This window comes from Plectropomus leopardus, chromosome 4 (assembly GCF_026936395.1).
Source record: "Plectropomus leopardus strain MGB_pleo_1.0 chromosome 4, ASM2693639v1, whole genome shotgun sequence".
Taxonomy (NCBI): domain Eukaryota; kingdom Metazoa; phylum Chordata; class Actinopteri; order Perciformes; family Serranidae; genus Plectropomus; species Plectropomus leopardus.
The window spans coordinates 17,597,536-17,619,365 of NC_142179.1; the positions used below are offsets into that span (position 1 = coordinate 17,597,536).

Consider the following 21,830-nt stretch of genomic DNA (forward strand, 5'->3'; position numbering starts at 1 on the left):
ATAATATATTTGCACAATAATTGACACATTAGGCGCCATATTTCAATATATATTCATTAGGGAGCTTTATTGTGGCAGTATTAACATATAAAACAATCCATGTTTTCTTTTATAACATACAAACATTCAAAATTTTCACTTCACAAAGTTCATAAGGCTTGGTTGTCCCAGAAGAGAGGGGGTCATTACCTAGGGATTTCTTTTTTTTTTTAAACTTTTTTTTTCTGATTACTTAAATTAAATCTCCCAGAGTTTCTCATTAAAAGAGACTGAATGACAAAAAAAAAAGAAAAACAATCTGACTAACCAATAAAACAACAAATCAGTCTGACTAACAATCAAAAACAACAAAGTGACCGTGCAAGAGAATCTGCTACTGTACATGCCCACACAACACTGAAATAATACAACAGATTATTTTTCTCCTATATATCATATGATGTCTTATAGTTTTGCATATAGTCGACCTGAGTTCAAATATTTAAAATCTTAAATAAATTAATTAAAAGCAGTATTTGTGAATTAGGCTTAAGTAGCTTTGAATTCCAGGTGTCGTCTGTGAAGCGTTTTTGTTTAAATTTTACTGATAATTAAAAGCAGGTAATTAAATTTAAGGTTTGTAAATACTTGACTCATGTCAGGAACTTAGTATTAATAATACCTCAGATATGACATCAACTGGGGTGTGATTATGATGATGTTTAATCACAGTTTTACGTACGTACAAGCAACAAAAGTTGTACTGCCGGTTCATCTATATGCTGTAAAACACAGGAACTCAAGTCCAGGAGCTCAAAACGAGCTAAATCTCAAAAGGGGTGAAATTCCCCTTTAAACTCATGAAGGCTGAATGGATAAATGAGCTACAAACTAATAAAATGCTACAGTGTCACATGGGGCCAAACATCTGTTTCTTCACAGAGCTGAAGGCCTTTTGTTGTTTGCAGTGAGTTGAGGTGTACTTTTACTTTCCATTCACTCGATTCAGTGTTTGTTTGTTTTTAAACATCTTAAAAACTGAACATCTAAACAATTAATGTTTCTGAATTCAGTCAATTCAGTTTATAGCATGCTGTATTAGTAATGGAGTTAGGGTGTTAGCATTTAGCATCTGGCTTCAATGATGTACACACACAGCAAAAGCACAATGAAGCTAACTAGTCAAATATTTTTAGAGCTGCTCTTTCAGAGATTATAAAATGATCTTTCCACGAGCAGTCATCAAGAAGCTTTGTGCTGAGACGTTTTTTAGATCAACGAAAGGAAGCTAACAGAGTTAGCAACCACGTTTTCAGTCGTCAAATCAGTGGTTATAATGAAACCCAAAGCACACTGCAGGACATATTTTGGGATACTTAAAGGAACACTTAACCCACAAAATGACCATTTGCAAATCAATCACTCACACCGTGTTTTACACAGAATTCATGAAGATTTTGTTTTCCTCAGATGCCTACTCTGTAGGGCTCAATCCGAATATTCTGATATTCGTTTATTAGGTAGGTATTTGGTATTTAATTTAGGGATGTGGATATATGTGTTTGGTTTTTTTTTATTGTTTTTTACTTGCAGAGGAAAAATGTCATTTCAATTTTTGTGGAAAAAAAAAATCCATCTTAAATGTTAGTTTAGTTGGAGTTAGTATTCTCTGTCTGTTTTTCACATGGCTTTGTCAGGTTATTATAAGTTCTGTGTTAGTGTATAATAATTTGTCCTTGGTAATAAAATTGTCACAAGCCGTGTAATGTCACTAAAAGTGCACAGAAAGGCCAATGAACCCATCACCGCGGGAGTTTGAGTTGGTCCGCTCAGCCCCTCTCTGTCTCTCTGTTTATTGTGATCCTGTCACACACACAGTGACAGGAATGATCATTTTACCCAGCAGTTATTAACGGATTTATTGAACCATTCGAGAAAATTTAGTGACCGCGTGAGCAGCAACAAAACATGTGTGGAGCCCTTTGCTGCAGCACCGAGCAGATGAAAATAAAAATCCTTCAGAGTGAGAACACTTATCATTTCAGTCGCACGACCAACTTAAACGAATTTATAAAACTGGGCACAGATGATTGTACTGCGTAAATGTACGTTTTTTTTTAAACTGTCCAAACTATAAGAATAAAGATGAAGTTTTCGTCCCAAATTAAATGTTACAAAGGGTGAGTAATTGATACAAAAGATCATTTTGCGGGTGACGTATTCCTTAGAGGTGGATACAAAACAGCTCAGATGAACCTTATTCTGATTGAGAGAAAAGCATTAAATGTCTCAATCTGTTCCCTCTCCTCCTCTCGGTAAGAACACAGAGAACATGCATTCATCTAAGATGGCCAAGACAGCCAAGCCTAAATCTAGATCGCTTTACACGGACGAGACACGCAGAGGGAAGAAAGAAAGGAAATCTTTTTTTCTTTTTTTTGCCACAACTATAAACAGAGTATTTACAGATGAGGGCATGCAATTTGCATTGAGAGGTCAGATAGAGAGATACCCCGGGTTAGTTCGAGAAGGATGAATCACAGGAATAAAGGAGGACAAACTATGTCTGTACAGCTGTGTACATGGAGCCTATACAGAGAAACGTCTGTTTTAAATCTACAGTGATTTGCTGGAGCATTTTGATGCATGTGCGTACTGGAGGAGCAACAGTTAAACATGGAGACAGGACGATAGTTCATCATGATGATACCCCCCTCTGTTAGTTACCATGGGATGATGGTGATCATTTCGCAGTGCATACAGATCAGCTTCATCCACTACTGTGAAGCTCAGAGTCTGTGATGTTTAACGCAAACATCGTCGTCATCATAGTGGTTTGGCCCTTCGCTCGGTTTCTACATCGAAACTCAGTGCATGTGCTGTAGTAGGAAAATAAATGCTTTGTCCCAAATAAGTGTGTTACCGTTGTTACTGCATATTTTCTATATACATAAAGCTCGTTGATGCATAAAGTCTACAGAGTTACACGACAACACAGCTGATAATATGAGGCAGCAACATTTGATCGATTATAATGAGAGGGCTTTGATGGTGACGTGCACTGCAGAGGCCTCTGTAGCAGCCGGGGAGTATGGAGAGTGCTCTCTGAAAATTAACGTTTAACTTTTCGTTGAAACCCTAAATACTGTGTGAGAGCTTTGCTGGAGAGATCACCCGACTACCGCTTTGATAGCCGCCTACGGTCCTCTAAAGCAGTGCGGAGGCTCAGCTATCATGGTCTAACTGGAATTACTGGCTCTCAACAGTAAAGACTTTTTGGGTAATATTTTTGGATGCATGTAGTTGAGTGAAATGAGGCTACAACAACACAAATAGTCCGTATCCATATTTATGTCTGGCTACAGACTTGGTTTAAATACATACAGTGTTTGGATATTCATAATAGCAAGACATGTACTATATGGACGTTATGGATGAACTATATAATGTATGTATGCTGTGATTAGATGCATTTTTTTCCTTTTTTCTCCTGTATTTTTTAGACATATATTTGTTATTTTGAAAATAAACTGCTAATGCCCTTTCCTGAGAAGTTGATCCAAATCAAACTACATTCTGAACAGAACCTCTTTTTTTCAACAAAAAAACAAACATCTCTTTTCATTTGAATTCATTTCTCATCGCTGAAACTTTTGTTCTCTCTGTGTAGAACCACGATACCGTAACCAACAGGCACTGTCTGTACGCTGAACAATCACGCCATGACGGCTGTAAATTCCCAAAAGTGACTTCTCATCAGAGCTACAGGAGTCTAGTTTAGTCTTAGTACACAAAATTATATACCACCCACATTTTGATACAAATTAAAGTGACAGTTTACCCAAAAATCAAAAATACAGATTTTCCTCTTAACTGTAGAGCTAAAATCAATCTAGATTGTTCTGGTGTGAGTTAGTGTTATAACATATTAACTTTAGAGATGTCGGCCTTTTCTTGAATAGAATGGAACTCTTTAGCCCTCAAAACGCCCAAAAATCAATTTAAAAAAAAAAACAATGTCTCTTTACTGAAATCATTTTTTACATGATATTCAAGATAATCCACAGACATTGTTATGAGCAGGTTAATGTAGGAACTATTTTCTTTCTACCAAACTAAAACTGTATCTATCGCTCTATCACCGTGTAGAAGGAAGTTTGCATCTACTTGTGGATAAGAGGCTTGTGTGGGTGACTGTGCAAGATGTAAACATTAACGGTGTTCACCTTAGCTGAGCTGTAATTTTAACAAGCTCAGTGGTGATAGGTAAGCTAGCAGTGGATATATGCTTCCTTCTGCGCAGTGATTCAGTTGCTGAATGTAGTTTGGTTGAAAGAAAATAGTTCCTACATGAAACTGTTCATAACTAGGTCTGTGGATTATCTCAAGTAACCCAGTCTTGATTTCTGGAAAGAGACATTGCTGTTGAGTTTTTCAAATCTAGTGTTTGGTGCTATGAGTGCCATCTAGTTCCATTATATTTTAGAGAAGGCACACATCTCTGCGGCCGATATCTCCAACGCTCCGCAACTCAGAACAATCTAGATGGACAAATAGCTCTACAGGTAAGAAAAAAATATGTATTTTTGATCTTTGCATGAACTGTACCTTAAACTCCCAGCGTAAACTCAAAAAGTCACAATATAAATATCAATCGTAGTTCTATTTTTCTGTACCAAATACTGACTTTTACGTCAGTTTTTTGCATCCCCTCCTCATTTTACACTTGATATTGTTCATCCTCGACTCCATGGCTTCAGACTTTGTGGAAACCCAGCCGTATCAGCAGTAAATGTCCATGGACACAGCTTTATATCTACTCAAACTTCACTTCCATTCTTTAACTCTTGATAACTTGTTGGTCTCTAACATTTAAATGAGAATATACTGTCATGTAGGAACAGTTGCAGTCATCTAAATGATAATCACAGGATGCTCAACGTGATGCTATCACAGATCTTCTTAGAAATGGCTACAAATCATCTCTAATTTGATCAGTGATTGAAATGCTTAAGTTAAATACCTGCAACTCTACTCCCCCTACCAAATTCGTCCAGTCAGATCTTCTACACCAGACAAGGACCAGAGAAAGACCTGCATGAGAGATTAAGACGATTAAATGCATCATCTGTCCCATCACACGTCACGTAGCAGCAGTGTAGTTGGACTATACACACTTGTTCCTCTGGGCATTTTGAGTGCATTGTCCTATCTCATTAAATCCCTCCGAAATACACAGAGCTCCGCCGAATACTAGCACGCCATAGACCAACAAATATTCAAAAATCACGTTTTTACCCACTATTACCGTAAATTTTCATAATAATAACCTTTTCTTTGCTTCAGCATTTCTTTGAACCATTTATATTTAAACTCTCTTAAAACACACTGAAAGATGCATTAGTAGCCTTAATTAGTGAGCTAACATTTAGTTCTGAAGACATTTAGAAGTTCAACAAAACACGTCATCACAAACAGACTTAAGTTTCTCTCCTCTGCCACTCTCCTGTTTCCAAAATGACATCACATAATCTGAAACAGTTGTAATCTGTGATCTGTGTAAAACATTTGTGCTATAGCCTCTGTAGGAAAAACCCAGGGTGCTACCGGGTCAACAAACGCTGACGGTAGTCTTAAAAAATAGCTTAAATTTCTCAACACCCATCACCCCGGTAAACTTCAATAAATTTGCTTTTTTTTGTCATCTTTTGTAAACTCTTAATTTCAAAATAAGATCAAAGTAGATCCTCTGACTGAAAAATTCCTGAAAGATCTGGATCACATAAAAATGTACAAAACGTTAAAAACAACTTATTTAAGATTGGTATTCATTATCAATGTTACTCTTTTGTTTTTAAATATATATAATGTACCTCTGACTGTGGCTATTGTTGCATTCAGTGACAAATCAATCGTTTTCTCTTTCTGTCCCCGCCCACTCCGTCATGACTGACAGGCTCTGTGACCAATCAGGCGCTCCGCTCTGAGGGCGAGAACCAATCAGAATGCTTTGCGATATTTACCAAAGAGTCATTGCATCAACTAGTCAGCATCAGGAGTGAGCAGACCTTTAAAACTTCCATTAAATAGAAACCAACCACTTTTTTCTTGTCTGGATCTTTTTGTGACTTCCTTTCCGCCCTTGACTTCCTTTGTTTTTTATTTTCATGAATCTCTCCCCTCTACAGGTTCTTCTTCCAACACTTACGGTATTTCTTGTCTTCTGTCTTTTTAGTTCATCACTGCCAAAAGTGTCTGCCTTAACAAGTGATTTGATCCTGTGGTTAAATCCTTATTTCTCTGTTATATTACTTTTCTTCAAGACACTCAATTATGCTGCCAAAGAGGAGAAATAATTCTGCTTGTTTCAGTGTAAGTCAATCAGACATAAGTACAAAGAGGCCTGAGATGCAGTGACCCCAAGAGTTGTCAACACACTGAAAATGAAGAAAATCGATGCAAATAGACACAAGACAAGCAACTGAAGAAATATCTTCACCAACTTAATGACCAACAAAAACATCAATTTAAGATGACACATGCACAGCAAGAAGCTGCAAGAGGCTCATAATAAAACGGAAGTGATGCACACGGCTGGGACACGCAGCCCTTACTGTTGCTGTTTGTGAATTATGAACTTAGTGAACGCTGCTATATATCAGTATTATTGAAAAATATATTCAAAAATTATTTTTTGGTTTTTTTTTAACATAATTTTATTCATGATCATAATGTGTTGCAATGACAGACAACTTCATAAGCCATAAATGGAAACAACAAGCATGTCTCAAAAATATGCATCACTTTTTAGTGTGCTGTCGTAACAGTTAAGTTGTGTTGTGAACTTCCTGCAGTGCTTCCTCTAAATGCTGCATGTTTTATCAATTCAGTGAGTTTTAAAGATGTTTCTTCATTTTCTTGTGCTGGGACTATTTGCATGTTTTCTTTATTTGCAGTGCATTGAGCTCTAAGGTCCACCGTACTGACTGTGTATCCATCTCAGGCCCCTATTTAAAAACATTAGGCTACTTTATTGAAATTTAGTGAGCCCTCATAAAAGATCCATTTCATCTGCTCATAAAATAACCTAAATTGCTCTTAAATAAGTGAAATGATTTAATCCCATTGGCAGACTTCTGTCTCACCAGCAGTTGAGACTGAATATAAGATTAAAAGACATGTTAAGACAGACATTTGAGCATATTTGTTTCCCTTGCAGTTACTCCTCACTCTCTCATTTTCCCTCTCCGTCTTTTGCTCTTCAGTCTGACCAGAGGTTCTCCATGGCCATGCTGATCCTGCACAGGATCCAACGCCGGAGCGGGCAGTAATACTCGTAATGAAACTGCTCAAACTCCGGCGTCTGGCGGATCTCATGGAGGAACGACACATCGATGTCTGACTCCAGTAGCAGCAGCAGTGTGGGCACAGTGACAAGTAAGACACCCATTACCACGGCGACAAAGCGGGCCACGCTCAGCACACATGCGTTGACTCTTTCATTGGACGACAGCAGGCGCAGGCTGCTGGTCAGGACTCCACCCATTCGACTTCTGGCAGCCAGCCTGGTTCGTTCGTAGGCCCGGTCTCGCTCCCTCTCGGCCTCCAGCTGGGCCTGGATGTCGGGGTCAGCATGGAGCTCCCTCAGTAGCCTGACGGGGCTCTGGACCGGAGAGGAGAAGAGCAAGTCGACGCCTCCCTGGCTGTCGTCCACTGGAGTGGGCAGCATGCTGGCACAAGGGCTGGAGAGGAGGAAGATATTTAAACAAATCACTTAGTTATTTGCAATAAATAAGAATGAACCAGGGCCTAAAAGAAGAAAAAGAAGGGACGTTTTTCAAAGGGTGATATCAGGACTGGTGTTTTCCTCTGTGAACAGCAAAGGCAGGTTTCAACTCATAAGAGATAATCACACAGACACATGTTGCAACAGACACTTCCACCCCAAAAATGGTAAGTGCCAATTCAACGCGTGCTGCATGCCAGATTCACTGCGCCATTAGCAAAAAGGTTTTAAATGCATTTTGTTTAGATACCAGTACGGTTGCAGTGGTCTACACGCTTGTAAGTGCCTGTCAATTTACCTTTCATGCTGTTGTCTAACACTGTTAACTACTGTTTTGTTATTTACTGGGATTAAACATGAAGAAACCACTTCTACGGTGTGTCCTCTTTCATTTTCAGCCTATGCTGCCTCTTCATAGCATTTCTGATTGCTGAGCATTATGTATAGTGCTCAAAGTGACATGTACTTTAAATAAAACATCACTTGTGTAGCATTTACCTTTTATCTTTTAAACAGGCAACATTTTTTTTGATTAGATAGATACATTTAAACGCAGCTACATCACAATAAACTGGCTTCTTGGGGTGGCAGAAAGCTGTAAACACAACACTGACATAACGTACACACGGATGATGTATTCAGCGACCTGGATACAGTGTTGGAGACAGGACCCCATTCATTTCTTTTAAAGTTGCTCAGTGGTGCATAAAGCCAAAAAATTTCAACCACCACATATAAAATGACCTGGGTGATCTGGGCTGCTTCTCCGTCATTGGGCCAAGAGAACAATCACACTTTAGACTTCTGGTTAAACATGCCGCTAAACTGAACGGGGATAAAATGTTTTAATTGTGTGGCTCTTTTAGACATTTCAAATGTTATCTGATGGAATTAATTTCGTCCTAATAGTGAAACCAGTCATTTCATTGATGCTGTGACGCTCAGACAAATCTATCTTCTGATTTACAGACGTCCCTTTCCCAATGTAAGTCTGTGGGAAAGTCTTCTTGCGCCCAATGGCATCTAGTGACAGACTTGGGAGTTGTAATTACACATTTTGGCCAGTTTTAAAATTGGCTTCAAAGCCTGGCGCACTCCCTGCGGGCCTAACTGTACAGTATTGTATAAGTTTGCAGAGAGTGGCTTTTTAACACATCCAGCAGTTTCATAAGAACATTACTATTAAGTTAGAGTTATATGTCTGTCTACCTTAATAAGTAGGTCCAATATTCACTCACCTTTGAGTTTTATTTTGGTCTCCATCATCTGCTGAGAGAAATATCTGGCTCTTTAGCTGCTTAATGCGCCACTATTTTCACCAGCCGTTTGCTAACTTTTGTCTTTGCGTGTCTTGTGCTTGGTGCTGAGCAGGGAGTGTAACGTGGGTTTTTAAATTTGAGCTTTTTCACTGACAACAGCGGTATGCTTCAGCTGAAAACGTCACTATGAGAGCAGTTTAAGTTAAGCAAAACAGTAAAGCTGTGAGCCCGAAAATAAAAAACATTGATAAAAGTATTGACAAGCTGCTTTGAATAATGTGTCTGAAAACTTTACAGACCTATAGACAAGCTCAGAAATAGTGAGTGGGCCGCTGGCCTCATCGTCCTCCTCCACTTCATCTTCAGCTTTGGGCGTCTGAGGTCGGAGATTTGAGGTTTCCATGGAAACACGGGGAGCCTGCTGGTCATTGCCTAAAGCAGAGTTTCCTCCTTCATTACTTTGTTGCTCTGTGTCTGCAGGTGCGGCTGACGGTTTGAGAGGAGACAAGGGGACAGAGTCCTTTACAGCAACAACACCTGGGGACAGAAAGAGAGTCTTACATTACATTGGATACTATAGATAAACTTAAACTTGGGAATATAGACCTACTGTCAAAAAGATTTCCAATGAAGAGGCAAAATACAGTGAAACAGCATCTATACATAAATCAGACTGAAGAACTTACATCTTACTAGAAATATTTTGTCAATAGTCTGTTCTTTTTTCACACTAATTGGATTTGTGCTATTAGATACAGCTAGTAAAGTTAGTAGACTATAGTCTGGACCTATGGCCTGTTCTTTATGAATGGTGTTCTGATGTAACTTTTATTATGATTTGGTGCTACAAAAATAAAATTGCATTGACTTGAAATTTTCTTTTTTTACATATTTCATTTTTTTGCACAGAGTTTTTGCTCATTCTTGCTTCCCTTCTGATTTTTGCTGTTATAGGCCATCAGTAATATTCTGTGTATATTATTCCATTACTGGTACTACAGCATATACACTGCATATTAATGTTGAAATTTTGCTATTTTGGCAGATATAGTATGCAAGAAATAAAATAGTATGCAAAAGTTAATAAATATCTTTTTTTCTTTCTCTTTAACTGGATGATACACCACTTGATGGTGATGATTGAATTGTGACTAATAATTGTGTGTAATATTTAATTATTTTCAAAATATAAAACTTTACAAATATCAGGGAAAAAATATTTTCCTGAGAAATAATAACTATAATGTTGTTTTCTGAGCTGCTGGCAGAGCTTTAGTTGTTTCTGGCACAACAGTGCACATTCACAAAACACGGTTATTTTGTATGTAACTAGGACAAACACACACTCAGCTGCAGCTTTTTACACTGCAGTTGAACACTTTGTCCACATGATGGCGTTCAGGTATTTCTTCACAACGTAGCAACTGCAGATATCACCCATAATACTGACATGTCAAATGAAAAATTAAAATATACCTCGCTTCAGCCTTGAAATGTGTGAGATCAAATATGTTATTAGCTGACACCTGTGGTTATTTCTAGAAGTGTTGTCATCTTCTTGGCTCCAAGTTTCACAGATTTAAATCATCGCATTTAATTGGCCTACAGATGCTGGCAGAGGACAATAACTGTGAGTGTGAGGAATTCAGCTCAGGCTGCGGTGGACATCAAGATACTGTTTTTGTGTTCATGCAGACTCATTTCAGTTTACAGATCCATTAAAATGAAATGATGCTGCAGTGAAACAGTCAGTCCTGCTGATGTGACGTAGTCTGACAACAGAGCCAAGAGCACATCGTGTGTGTGGATGCTCTTAACTCCGAGGTGTTGACTTAATGATGGGATTCTCTGACATCACTGATGCGTCAGTGTGCACGAAAAATCTGAACATGAACGCCTGTGTGAGTGTGAGTGTGTGTGTGTGTGTGTGTGTGTGTGTGTGTGTGTGTGTGTGTAAATGATAAAAATAAGCCCAGCTGTCTCCCTGCTATGGATTAAGCAGGAGCTGGGGGGTAAACATCCAGTGACATTTGATTCAGCTAGTCAACACCTCTCTAATCCAGACTCTATCACATGATCAAGCGCACACACACACACACACACACACACACACACACACACACACACACACACACACACACACACACACACACACACACACACACACACTCACACACAATGGTCAAGAAAGACTGAAAAGGTTGACATATTGAAGAAAGGCAGGGGTTTGCTTGAACCTCAAGGCCAAACCGACTAATCAGTTACCATGCCAACTGATTCAACTATGTGTTAAGAGAAATTAAAGAGGGAAGGAGAGAAAAACCCGAGGAGCAAGTGGTGACAGCTACCATGGAAACAGAGTCAGCAAAAAGGGAACGAGTGAGTGAACTTTGAGAGAGAGGGGCATTAAACCTGAAAACAGGAGAAGCAGAAGCAAAAGAAACATGAGCAGAGCAAAACAACACGGAGGTAAGGAATCTGGACAAAGCAAACTTTAACTTTTAAACATTACTGGTTGCTGCTTTAGAAAAATACTGTATCAAGTTTGGCCAGTAACTGCCTGAATTTAGCATAGATAGTCTTCTCAAAGTGCACTGTTGCACAGCACATACTGGGCAAGACAGAATTAATATATAATACAGATTTATTTCATGGAAAAATTAAGAAACAAATAAAATATTCACATGCTGGTCTTGAGAAATTCTTACAGTGATGGATGTGTGTTAAAAGTGTGCTTAATTATAGGCAGCTGTATTCAAGTTAAGGAAAAGAGAAGACAATTGTACTCATAGTTTAGACTGAGGTAAGTGTTGTGCACATACAAATAGAATGTGAAGGAAATTTATTATTATTATTTTTACTGTATTTTTGGTTTTTCCATTTTATTTTTATTTTTGTTATCCAAGATTAAGAGAATTAATGAGTGCCCTGAACTGACTTTAAATGCCAGTGAAACAGCAACTTTTGGGGCTTTCTTGCTGTCCATCATTTATTCTTTTTTTTTTTCATTTTGTAAACCAAAACTCTTAAACTCCTAAATAATTCTCTTAAGAAAAGTGGCCACAGGCTGATTGTGGAAAATAATCACGATCCATCCTTCCATTAGTTACACACACTTATCCTTGTGGGTTTGGAGGAAAGCTGCAGCTGATCCCGGCTGGCATTGTACAAGCAGCAGGTTGACACTCAATCTAACATTCACACCTAAGGGCAATTTAAGAGCTGTTAAGATGACCTGCATGTCTTTGGATTGTGAGAGGAAACTGGAGAAAACTGGGAGTACATGCAAACTCCACACAGAAAGGCCCTTCAGGTGTGAGTCCAAAGCCATGCAGGTTAGATGAATGACAACTCCAAACAGTTGTGGTGTGAATGTGAACTATGATCAGTTGTCTGTGTCAGCCCTGTGACTGAGTGGCCACCTGTCGCAGGTATGTTGTATGGATCACTTCATATGTCCTGTTTTTTTTTTCAGCTTGATATGGATGAAACCAAGTTTCCATCACTAAGTGTCCAAACTGCCACGCCTGCAGTTTTTTCTGGGGTCATAAAGTAAAGGTTGCATGACTGTTAAAATCCAAATTGTTTTAATTTCTGTTCTGTGGATGATGATTTGTTTTAATATGAAAAATAAACCTTTAGAAACATTTTTCAGATGATTATTTTAAAACTCCTCTCTTATCTCCCTATATACTATATTCCTTTGAGGAAAAAAGATAATACTCAACCTTTGCGCTGTCCAGCTACCAAAACATAAAAAAAAACTGTTTAAATTACAGTAAATGTTTGAGTTTTCTGACATCCAGAAGGCTCTTAAATGTTTAACTGTTGAGCTTTAGGCAGATAAAATTACACTGTTAGTATAAGAAAATGGTAACATTATTATTTACTCTAAGCTACGTGGGCGGCAATTTTTTATTTCACATTATGACTAAATAAACCTGACTTAAAAAGTACAGTATAAACTGTTTTCATTTTTCCAGGGCACTGGAAGTAAGAACACTTATTATTACACTTATTATTCTGCTGTTACTGTTTTCCCTATTTATAATACTGTTGCTTTCTGTCCCATACGCTCAGACACAAGCCTCTCCTTAGAAGAGGAGATTCACACTTCAAGGTGCTACATTCCTGTGTGGCCACCGCACACACACACACGCACACAAACACTCATGCATATACAGCACAGGGTTTTCCCCTGTTATGCAAGTGCTGACAGACCTATTCATCTTTGTCCTGCAACCTCATCATTGACACCCAAACACCTCCGAACCATATTTATCTGTGCAACTGCGAGCCGTAGCTTATTCTAATGTGTTTACTCAGCTCTTCACTTTGTCAATTCGATCTCTGAACTTGTGCTATTGGAGCAACACTATACTATACTCAAGAAAAATTTTAAATATTTAATTTTATCGATCAATCTCTACATTTTGAGGATTACTACTTTGCAAGCCCAACATCTCCTACAACGAAGGAATAACCTCATACACTCGCCCACTGTGTGCAGGTTCAAGTGAAAAACGATCAGCTGTAAAGCATCAATGTTAAACCTAATGCAGATCCAGTGTCAGCTCAAGGACACTTCAGCGAGGTGGAGACATGCCAATGAAAAGAGGTCAGCAAGTGAAGGGGAACCCAGATGCCCCTGTCTTAATGTCTACATGTTCCTAAAACATAATTTCAAACAGAGTGTACTTATGACCTTCTGTAAACCAAAATATCAGTAATATTGAATGAAAACTCCAAGGTGATATGTTAAATTAGCAATTTTATCAAAACTTCTCAAACTTACATTTAAATTGAGGCTTTGTTCATAAATTTGACTTTGTGAAATTACTCAAAATGTCTACATTTAAAGTGAAGAAACTTCCATTTCACACAAATGGTCTTATAAAATCTGAACAGAAATAAAAGCCTGAAAATAACGAACACTTAAGCTGATTATGCTGTTTTTTTTAAAACCTTCCATTCACAAATTCAACATCCAAAATATTCAAGCCCCCTCCTCAATTCTTCAGCCTGCTGATTTACTTCAAATGTTTTTGCTATCTCTATTTGTATATCTTACACATCCAGACAGAGGACACAGCACGCTGAAGTACTGTCTTAAACTGTAACGATTAATTGTCTCTTAACGCATGGAGAGGATTGTAAGGCATATTACGTCAACACACAGTTTGTTTTGTGCATGCTGAATACTATGTAATCTTTATCTCTCTCACTCACACACACACACACACACACACACACATTGAAGAGGTCTCTTAAGAGTCTCAGGATGTTTGACAGATTACACTCACAGTGTGCAACACACGGTTGCCACAACAAACCTGGCAACCCAGCTGCTGGGCTAAATTAGCTCATATTAATGGCACAATTACATCTTGGATACTGATTTAAGTGTACAAACATATTTAAAGCTTCCAAGTGCTATATCATAGGAAGCTGGACTTGAGTTTCATATAACAATGTTTCACTTCTCAGCCAAAAGGCTTCTTCAGTTCTTTCAGTGTGAGCACTGAGAAAGCCTTTCGGATGAGAAGTGAAACTTGAATCTTCACCAAAATATTTAAAGCTGCACACTAGAAAAATGGAAAGGCCTGTACTCCAGTATTCATGTGATGTGTTGATGAAATGTTGAGCTCAATAAAACTTCACTGAATGCAACTGCAAAAAAACACACAAAAACCCCCAACCCACTACAATTAACTTGAATGATGTATTTCTGACATATTTCTGCCTTTTCCCTCCACTCTTACTGTGTTCCAGACTTTTCTGAAGTCCAGCACTGATTCCGGCGATGCGTCCCCCATTTCCCACCAGACGTACATAAACATCCCGGGCCGTGTGATTGGCTATGCGTAAATGCAGGCTCCGCCGTGTCGTTATCTTCACCTGGCACCTCAAGGCCTCAGCCACCACTATCGATGATTCCTGTTCATTTGACTCCCCTGGGTGGAATACTTCCAGCGGCCCAGCCTGTCCCTCCTCCATCCCCTCACCCTGCAGCCTCTCCGGGGTCATGTCCAGCCCGAGCCCCCCTGCTCTGCCCTGGCTCCCACAGCTCAGGGTGTCGCCTACGTTGGATCGGTCGCTAACTCCGAGCTCCAGACCGCTCTGCAAGAGGCCACCTCCTACATCACTGCTGTTTCTGTGCTCAAGAACCTCCATCGTTCAGTCTGATGACAAACCTCAGCTGTCTGCGGTGCGACCCCCACACGCCGACTGACCAGGCTGCCAGCTGAGCCCTGAGGCCGGGATGGATACCAACAAACACACACACACAGACACACACAGACACACACATACACTCTGAGACAGATGATGAGAGACATACACCAGACACATTCTCTCTCTCTGATACACAGACGTGGCGGGCCCTGGTGTGAATGTCAGCGATGTTAACAAAGAGTGGAGGGGCATTAGAGGAGGATCAGGCCCAAAGCTGCAGTTTCTATATATAACAAGTGGTCCTGGCTGCAGAGGGGCAGCTAATCTAACTCTGATTACAGAGGGGCAGGCCTGACCCAGGATGGGATGGGGATCACTTTCTTTTCCTCTCTGCTACTCTTTCCTTATCTCCTTCTTTTCCTCCTATCGGACACATTTATATCTGTTTCACGCTACACAGACTGAGACAAACTTCACTCACTTGAGTACATCTCCCCAAGCTAAAATTTGATCACAGACTGGCAAGCGTCAACTGTGAGGGAACAAAATGTAGCATTAATATGAATTTAACAGTGAAGTACTTTGCTTAAGGAACAAAGCCGTCTTGTTGCATAACTCCCAGAGTCTCATTTGTTGTGTTTAGTGATGGCAGGAACATGAATGATGCCTCAAAAGTGAAACCCAAACTATCTAATTCCCATGAAACATCCATGAGCGATAGCCATAGCCAAAATCTGACCAGTGTGTGTCTGTGTGTGTTTGTGCATGTGTGTGCGTGGATTTTGGTAGATAAGAGGGGGACAGGCTGTACAAACAGAACAAGGTCACCACTGACCTTGGGTCAGCTTCCTGTTCCCCTCTAATGGCTGAGATTAGTGCTCTGAATATAGACAGTGATCCTAGACCATCTCCAGGACACTTTATCCCAAAGTCCTTGCAGCAGGCTTCTTAAAACAGTCAGCGTTTAACTGTTTCCAGGAGGGGATAGACTCGAAACAAATTGGTTTGGATAAAATGCTGAAATGGGAAGTGATTAACTTTATGGGCCCAATACCATTTCAAATTTTTAACCTTAATCTTGTTTTGGTGTGCCACCTTGCCTCTTATAACAGAGTTACAAGGGGTTGAAAACTTCCCCTATGAAATGGGAAAACACTACAGGGTCATTGGTATGTCAGCATTAACTTTAACAGATGCGTGAGTGTTGCTGGACATTGTAAATATGCTTTCTTTTGCAGTTGTAATTTCTCGTTTGGCCTACAGGCACCCTTTTGTCATTGTCAGGACACTCACATTATTAAGCAGTAAATAAAAACTTACACAACTTTATTACCAGGTCAATGATTGTGCTTTTTTAGGATAACATTATCGACCTGTGCTCCTTACCTGCCAGTCTGCACTGATATTAGAGGTGCAGTGCAGCAACTGCACTGCTGGATTTACTTTAAATTTCAGGTGTCATATCAAAGGGGGCATTGTGACAAGGAGATATGTCAAAATGTGAGACTGATTGTTCAGTCTGAAGACTGTCCTTCTTTAAAAAGGATCAGGGATGTGCCTCAACTGTGAGCAGGGGAAAATAGCTGAGGATGCCATTTTGGTCCTTGGCAAACACTGATATCTTCTCAGTTTTTCGGACATATAGTGGACGGTTCAACAGATTGGAGATCAGGAAGATGATCAACAGGACTATTGGACAATATTTGGTCTTAGATTGCAGCCCTCTTTATTTATTTATTTTTGTATTTTGTTTTTGAAATAAGGAAGCAAACTGTCAGCATACACTGAATGTAAAAGGCTGATCTCATGCTGTCATGCTGGTAAAATGTTAATAAAAATATTGTGGAAAAAAAAAAAAAAATGTGAGACTGTCATGCAAAAGTTAGTTAGCTAGGGTTGTAAAATGTAACAGTGGCTAGTTAGCTGGTTAGCTACCAATACAACGGCGTACGAGAGATTTCTTTTGTTATGGGCGTTATAAAGAAAACGGCAATAATACATCAAAACGACTTTAAACTAAAATAAATCTTTATTAATTAACAAATAAAATGCAAAAAAAATGTTTCTTTTGCTGCTCGTACAGTCATCTTGCTGAAGATTTCTTATAACACTCGGTTTGAAATGTGCCTCTGAAAAATCTTTCTGTAGCCCTTAAGCTACACTTTTAACTGCCCTTCTATCCAAACAAGAATCAGGACACCAAATCCCTCGCTATGAACCTGTAAAACAGAGGGATACGAGCTGAGTGTATCGGAGCAAGGGATGTTACGGGATTGGGCCTTGGTGTTGCACTCATTTAGACGCATAAAAAGTGACAGAGACATTTGTGTAAAGTGAGCTAGTGAGAGAGGTTCTGCTTACTTTCCAAAACTACAATCCAATAAGCATACCCACTTCATGCAGCAGTCGGTCACGTGTGCCAAGATGACAAAGTAGGAGGGATTTCTTTCTAGTTTTCACTCTTTTTGTAAATTCCTCACACAACTATTTCTGTCACTTTAGCTGTGTACAACTGAGTGCAACACCATTTGCAGAGAGACTGTCCAGAAGCAGGCACGGTGATTGCCATCTGTATGATGCATTGCATCTTCCCACTCTTTATGACACATTTAGATGTAGCCATTTGTAACGGTTATAGAGCTGAATGACACTTCATACAAAATAGTTAATTTCAAGCACATCCTGGCCTTCACCTCACTTCACCTGAAGTCTTCTAAAATTGTTCCCTTTAACAAGTAATATCTTTTTGATGTATGAGAAATGTAGGATCCCAAATATTCCAATCAATAGCTTTTTATTAATCCTTCACTTTCACAAAGTTCTACAATTTTTAAAATAGTAAAAAAAATAATGTCTTGTGTTTTACTGAGTAGCACACAGAGTAGCAGGATCTGGAGCAGGAAATAAGGCATTTTCAAATTGAATCTTGTTTCATTACTCAGCCTGCATCCTGTCAGTGATGCACGAGGCTTTTGATTTGATGACTACCTCCTGCCCCTCCCAAACTAACCAAAGGAGACATCCCGGGATGCTTACTGCTGCAGCTCTTTGACCCTGAGCCAAGAAGAATTGATTTTACTGTAAATGGGATGACGGGAGATGAGCGAAAGACGGAGCAAGGAGGAGAGGCGGAGAAAGTGACGCGATGGATGCGATGAGAAGTCCATCAACAGTTTGACGAGCGTGATGGCACAACAGCGTGATTGTACTGTGCATGTGTGAAGGCCTAAAGGGCATGGGTCGGGTCGATGTGTGAGAATGAAGGAAGAGAGGAGGGGAGGGGTGTAAAAGATGCAGGGACGTGGTTAGGTAACAGGAGAGGAAGGGCTCTGTGTCTGTGAAAGACAAAAGGTCGAGTCCTGTCGTGTTTAGAGGGAGGAGATGGACGGATGAATGAAGATACAACACAGCAGCAGGATGTCTGTAACACACAGACACACACAGACACACACACACACACACAGACACACACACACACAATAGGGGTAGACAGATTATGGGCTGGGCCCATTATTGGGGCTGATATTTGGCATTACAATTATTTCGCTGATAAAAATTAATTAATTAAAAAGTGAAAATAAATTGTCAGCATGGGAGGAACTTTTACTTTCTAAAACCTCAGGGAGCTTTATTAATTTATTAATTTTTTATTTAATTTTTCACTTGACTTTAGGAAAAAAAGTTGCTGGGAACTTGCTGTATATGACGTTGAACATTTAAGTTTTGATTAAACATTTGCTGAAGGCATTTAAACAAAATTTGTGTTGGAGTTTGTTATATTCCAAATTCTAAATATCGACAAAAATATTTTCATTGTTATTGTAAATGCATACCGGCATCCAAATACCATCATATCAGTTACCGGTGTCATTGACTAATAACAATCGGCATCGGCCCTGAAAAACCAAAATTGGTCAACCCTTATTTACGCTGCAAAATCTCTCTGTGTCTAGCTGCCAAAATCCAGATGATAGAAAGTAGATAAAGATATCTACAATAAAGAATAAAGAAAACTGAAAATCAGTTAAAGATAACTTCCCTCCCTGTCTGCCTGCTACTTGTGTGGCTGGTTTGGCTCCCTGGTTCAGGACAAGGAGGATAAAAAGGGAGAAGTCACTGTCTCAGATATCATCACACAATTGGGTTACAGCACATGCACAGTGAAATCTGCCCTGCAGTTGGCCGTCCCTAATGGTTGATCACCCTGCAACTGTGTGACTCTTCTTCCACCCTCCTTATTTCAGGAGCCACAATGGATAAGTGGCATCAGGAAATGGTCTGCACCAGAGCAGCTTGGGCCCTAAGGTGTGGTCACATTACATTTCATTCTGGGAAAGTTTCTGGACACTGTTCCAAAAAAGGACACAGTGTCATGGCTCTCAAATACTGATCACAGCAATTACAAATGGTAAACAGTGTGTGAGAGTTTACTTTATAGTCTGGTGGTTGCAAAATGTACTAAAAAAAAACTTTTATAGACCAAGAAAAGGATGAAATGTTACTTTATGGATTGAGAAACTTCTTTTCTTAAGATACTTTCTTAAGATAAATAAATTATTCAAAATCTTCTTGGATAAGATGGAAAATTCATGATAACAATGCTAAAAATAGCTATATTTTTCATTAAAAGTAGAGATACAAATTTCTCACAAGACAGTGACACTACAAACATATGATGACTTTGTAGAATATGATGCCTTGCTGTAGAATAAAGTACCCAACAGGAAATCATGGAGTTAAAATCTACACAACCCTTAACATCTATAGCACTAAAATGCAACATATACATTGATGCAAAACTACCCAAAACATAATATCACACTGACAGGGACAGTACTTCTGAGAACTTAAACTTTCGTAATACCACACCACACCATGTGGTATTACTACTTTTACTTGAGTAGATCTGAACCTGTGGTGGACTATAACTCATTTAGTTAAGTATTACTTTAAGTATTACTTGTGCAATTTAGATGTACTTGTACTATAATTTACCAGTATATGCTGGTGTCTACTTAATTATAGTACACCAATTTTCAAAGGGGGAAAATGCGTACTTCTTCCTCTACTACATTTACTTGATAACTTAAGTGACTTTACAGATTCTGATTATTGATTAAAAAGAATACATAAGGCCATAAACTATATATTACTATAGATTAAGCTCCCAAGTGGTTCCTAAGGTAAATACAATTAGCTCCACCTTTACCAGAACTGTTATTTACCAGTAAATAACAGTAACTGTTATTTACCGGTAAATAACAGTTCTGAAACCAAAAAATATGCACACATTGATTTAAAAATCTGTTCTTGCCTTTCTTCCACCTCTCTTAAGTCCAGCTTTTGCCATAATACGACCTTCCATTGGTTTTACATTCACCCACTTTCTTCTGTTGTGCTTCGTCACACGCCCTCCTCCCTCTCTTGTTCATCTTTAAACCTAACTTGAGCCTGCGGAGAACATCTGGCCTAACCTTTGTTCATTCGATCAGCCCCACAGTCCGTACTCTAATCTCTCATATTCTCTCCATCTATTTTAACTCCCCTCTCTCCACCACGGCTCTGGTGTTGTGTTAGGCAACCCCATCCTGCTTTCTTCCCCCTAAAAACAAGATTTATGCTCTAATCAGGTAATAGGTTGCAGTAGAAGCTGTCAGGAATAACAGCGGAGAGAAAAGGTGACAGAGAATAACAATAAGATGGAAAAAATGTCACCAGGGAAACACTAAAGCCCACAATGTAGTGAGTACTTTTTATAGGCTACATAAATTTACTCGGGGAAGGTGGTGTCCTGGGGAAAAACCCTTAAATACCAACTGCTCTGTGCTGCTTCAGTAGGTTTTCTCCTGAGCAGAGTTGCTTTGCTCGGCCCCATCACCTTATCGGACTCTACTCTTCTACCCTCTCATGGGAGAGAACTGATTCTTGTTCAGCTCAACTGAAATATCCTTATATACTATTACATACATGTATATAAGATACTTACTCATTATTTTGAGTTACTAAGTCATTATTTATTATATTAACTCAGTATTTTGATAAAGTTTCTGATTATTTTGAGATATTTAATCACTATATTGATATGTTTTATTTATGATACAAACTCAATATTTTAAGAAAGTTTCTCAATGTATTGAAATATTTAATTATTATGATATAATTAGTCATTATTTTGAGATACTAAGCCATTACTTATGATTACAACTCAATATTTTAAGAAAACTCATTCATATCTCAAAATAGTATGCATATTCATCACACTGGAGGAAACAACCTTCCATACAACATAAATGGGGAATAAAGTTTCTAATAATAAATGAATAATAATGAATATTTACTGGGATTCAAATTACATAAAATTCCTTTTAATATAATTTATACCTAATTACATATCACTACCCTGAAAACAGTCTAGAAGTGCATGAGGACATTACTGGGAAATAATGAATTTGTAAATTAAACCGTTGATGATCTAAATAACTTTAAAGGGGAAAACATGATGGAGAGGAGTTATTATGCATACACACTCAAACACACTGTATATACAGGGTGCACTGTCAAATTCACAGCTGATAGAGATGAGCATGGATGACTTTCATGATGCAACCACTGGACATACATACACAAATATA

At 38.8% G+C, this 21,830-nt stretch overlaps 1 protein-coding gene across 3 annotated transcripts in view; it reads right to left on the reverse strand.

The window, feature by feature from the left end:
- Window positions 1–40: 40 nt before the first annotated feature.
- Window positions 41–21,830, reverse strand: part of frmd3 (FERM domain containing 3) — a 78,832-nt gene continuing 57,042 nt past the window's right edge. For all 3 annotated transcript variants that reach the window (XM_042487496.2, XM_042487498.2, XM_088076668.1), the window contains 2 exons: window positions 9,324–9,561; window positions 41–7,721 (listed from right to left, as the gene is read on the reverse strand). In XM_042487496.2, the coding sequence (XP_042343430.1) occupies window positions 7,241–7,721; window positions 9,324–9,561 (719 nt within the window). In that variant the 3' untranslated portion in view covers window positions 41–7,240. The remainder of the gene's footprint in view (window positions 7,722–9,323; window positions 9,562–21,830) is intronic.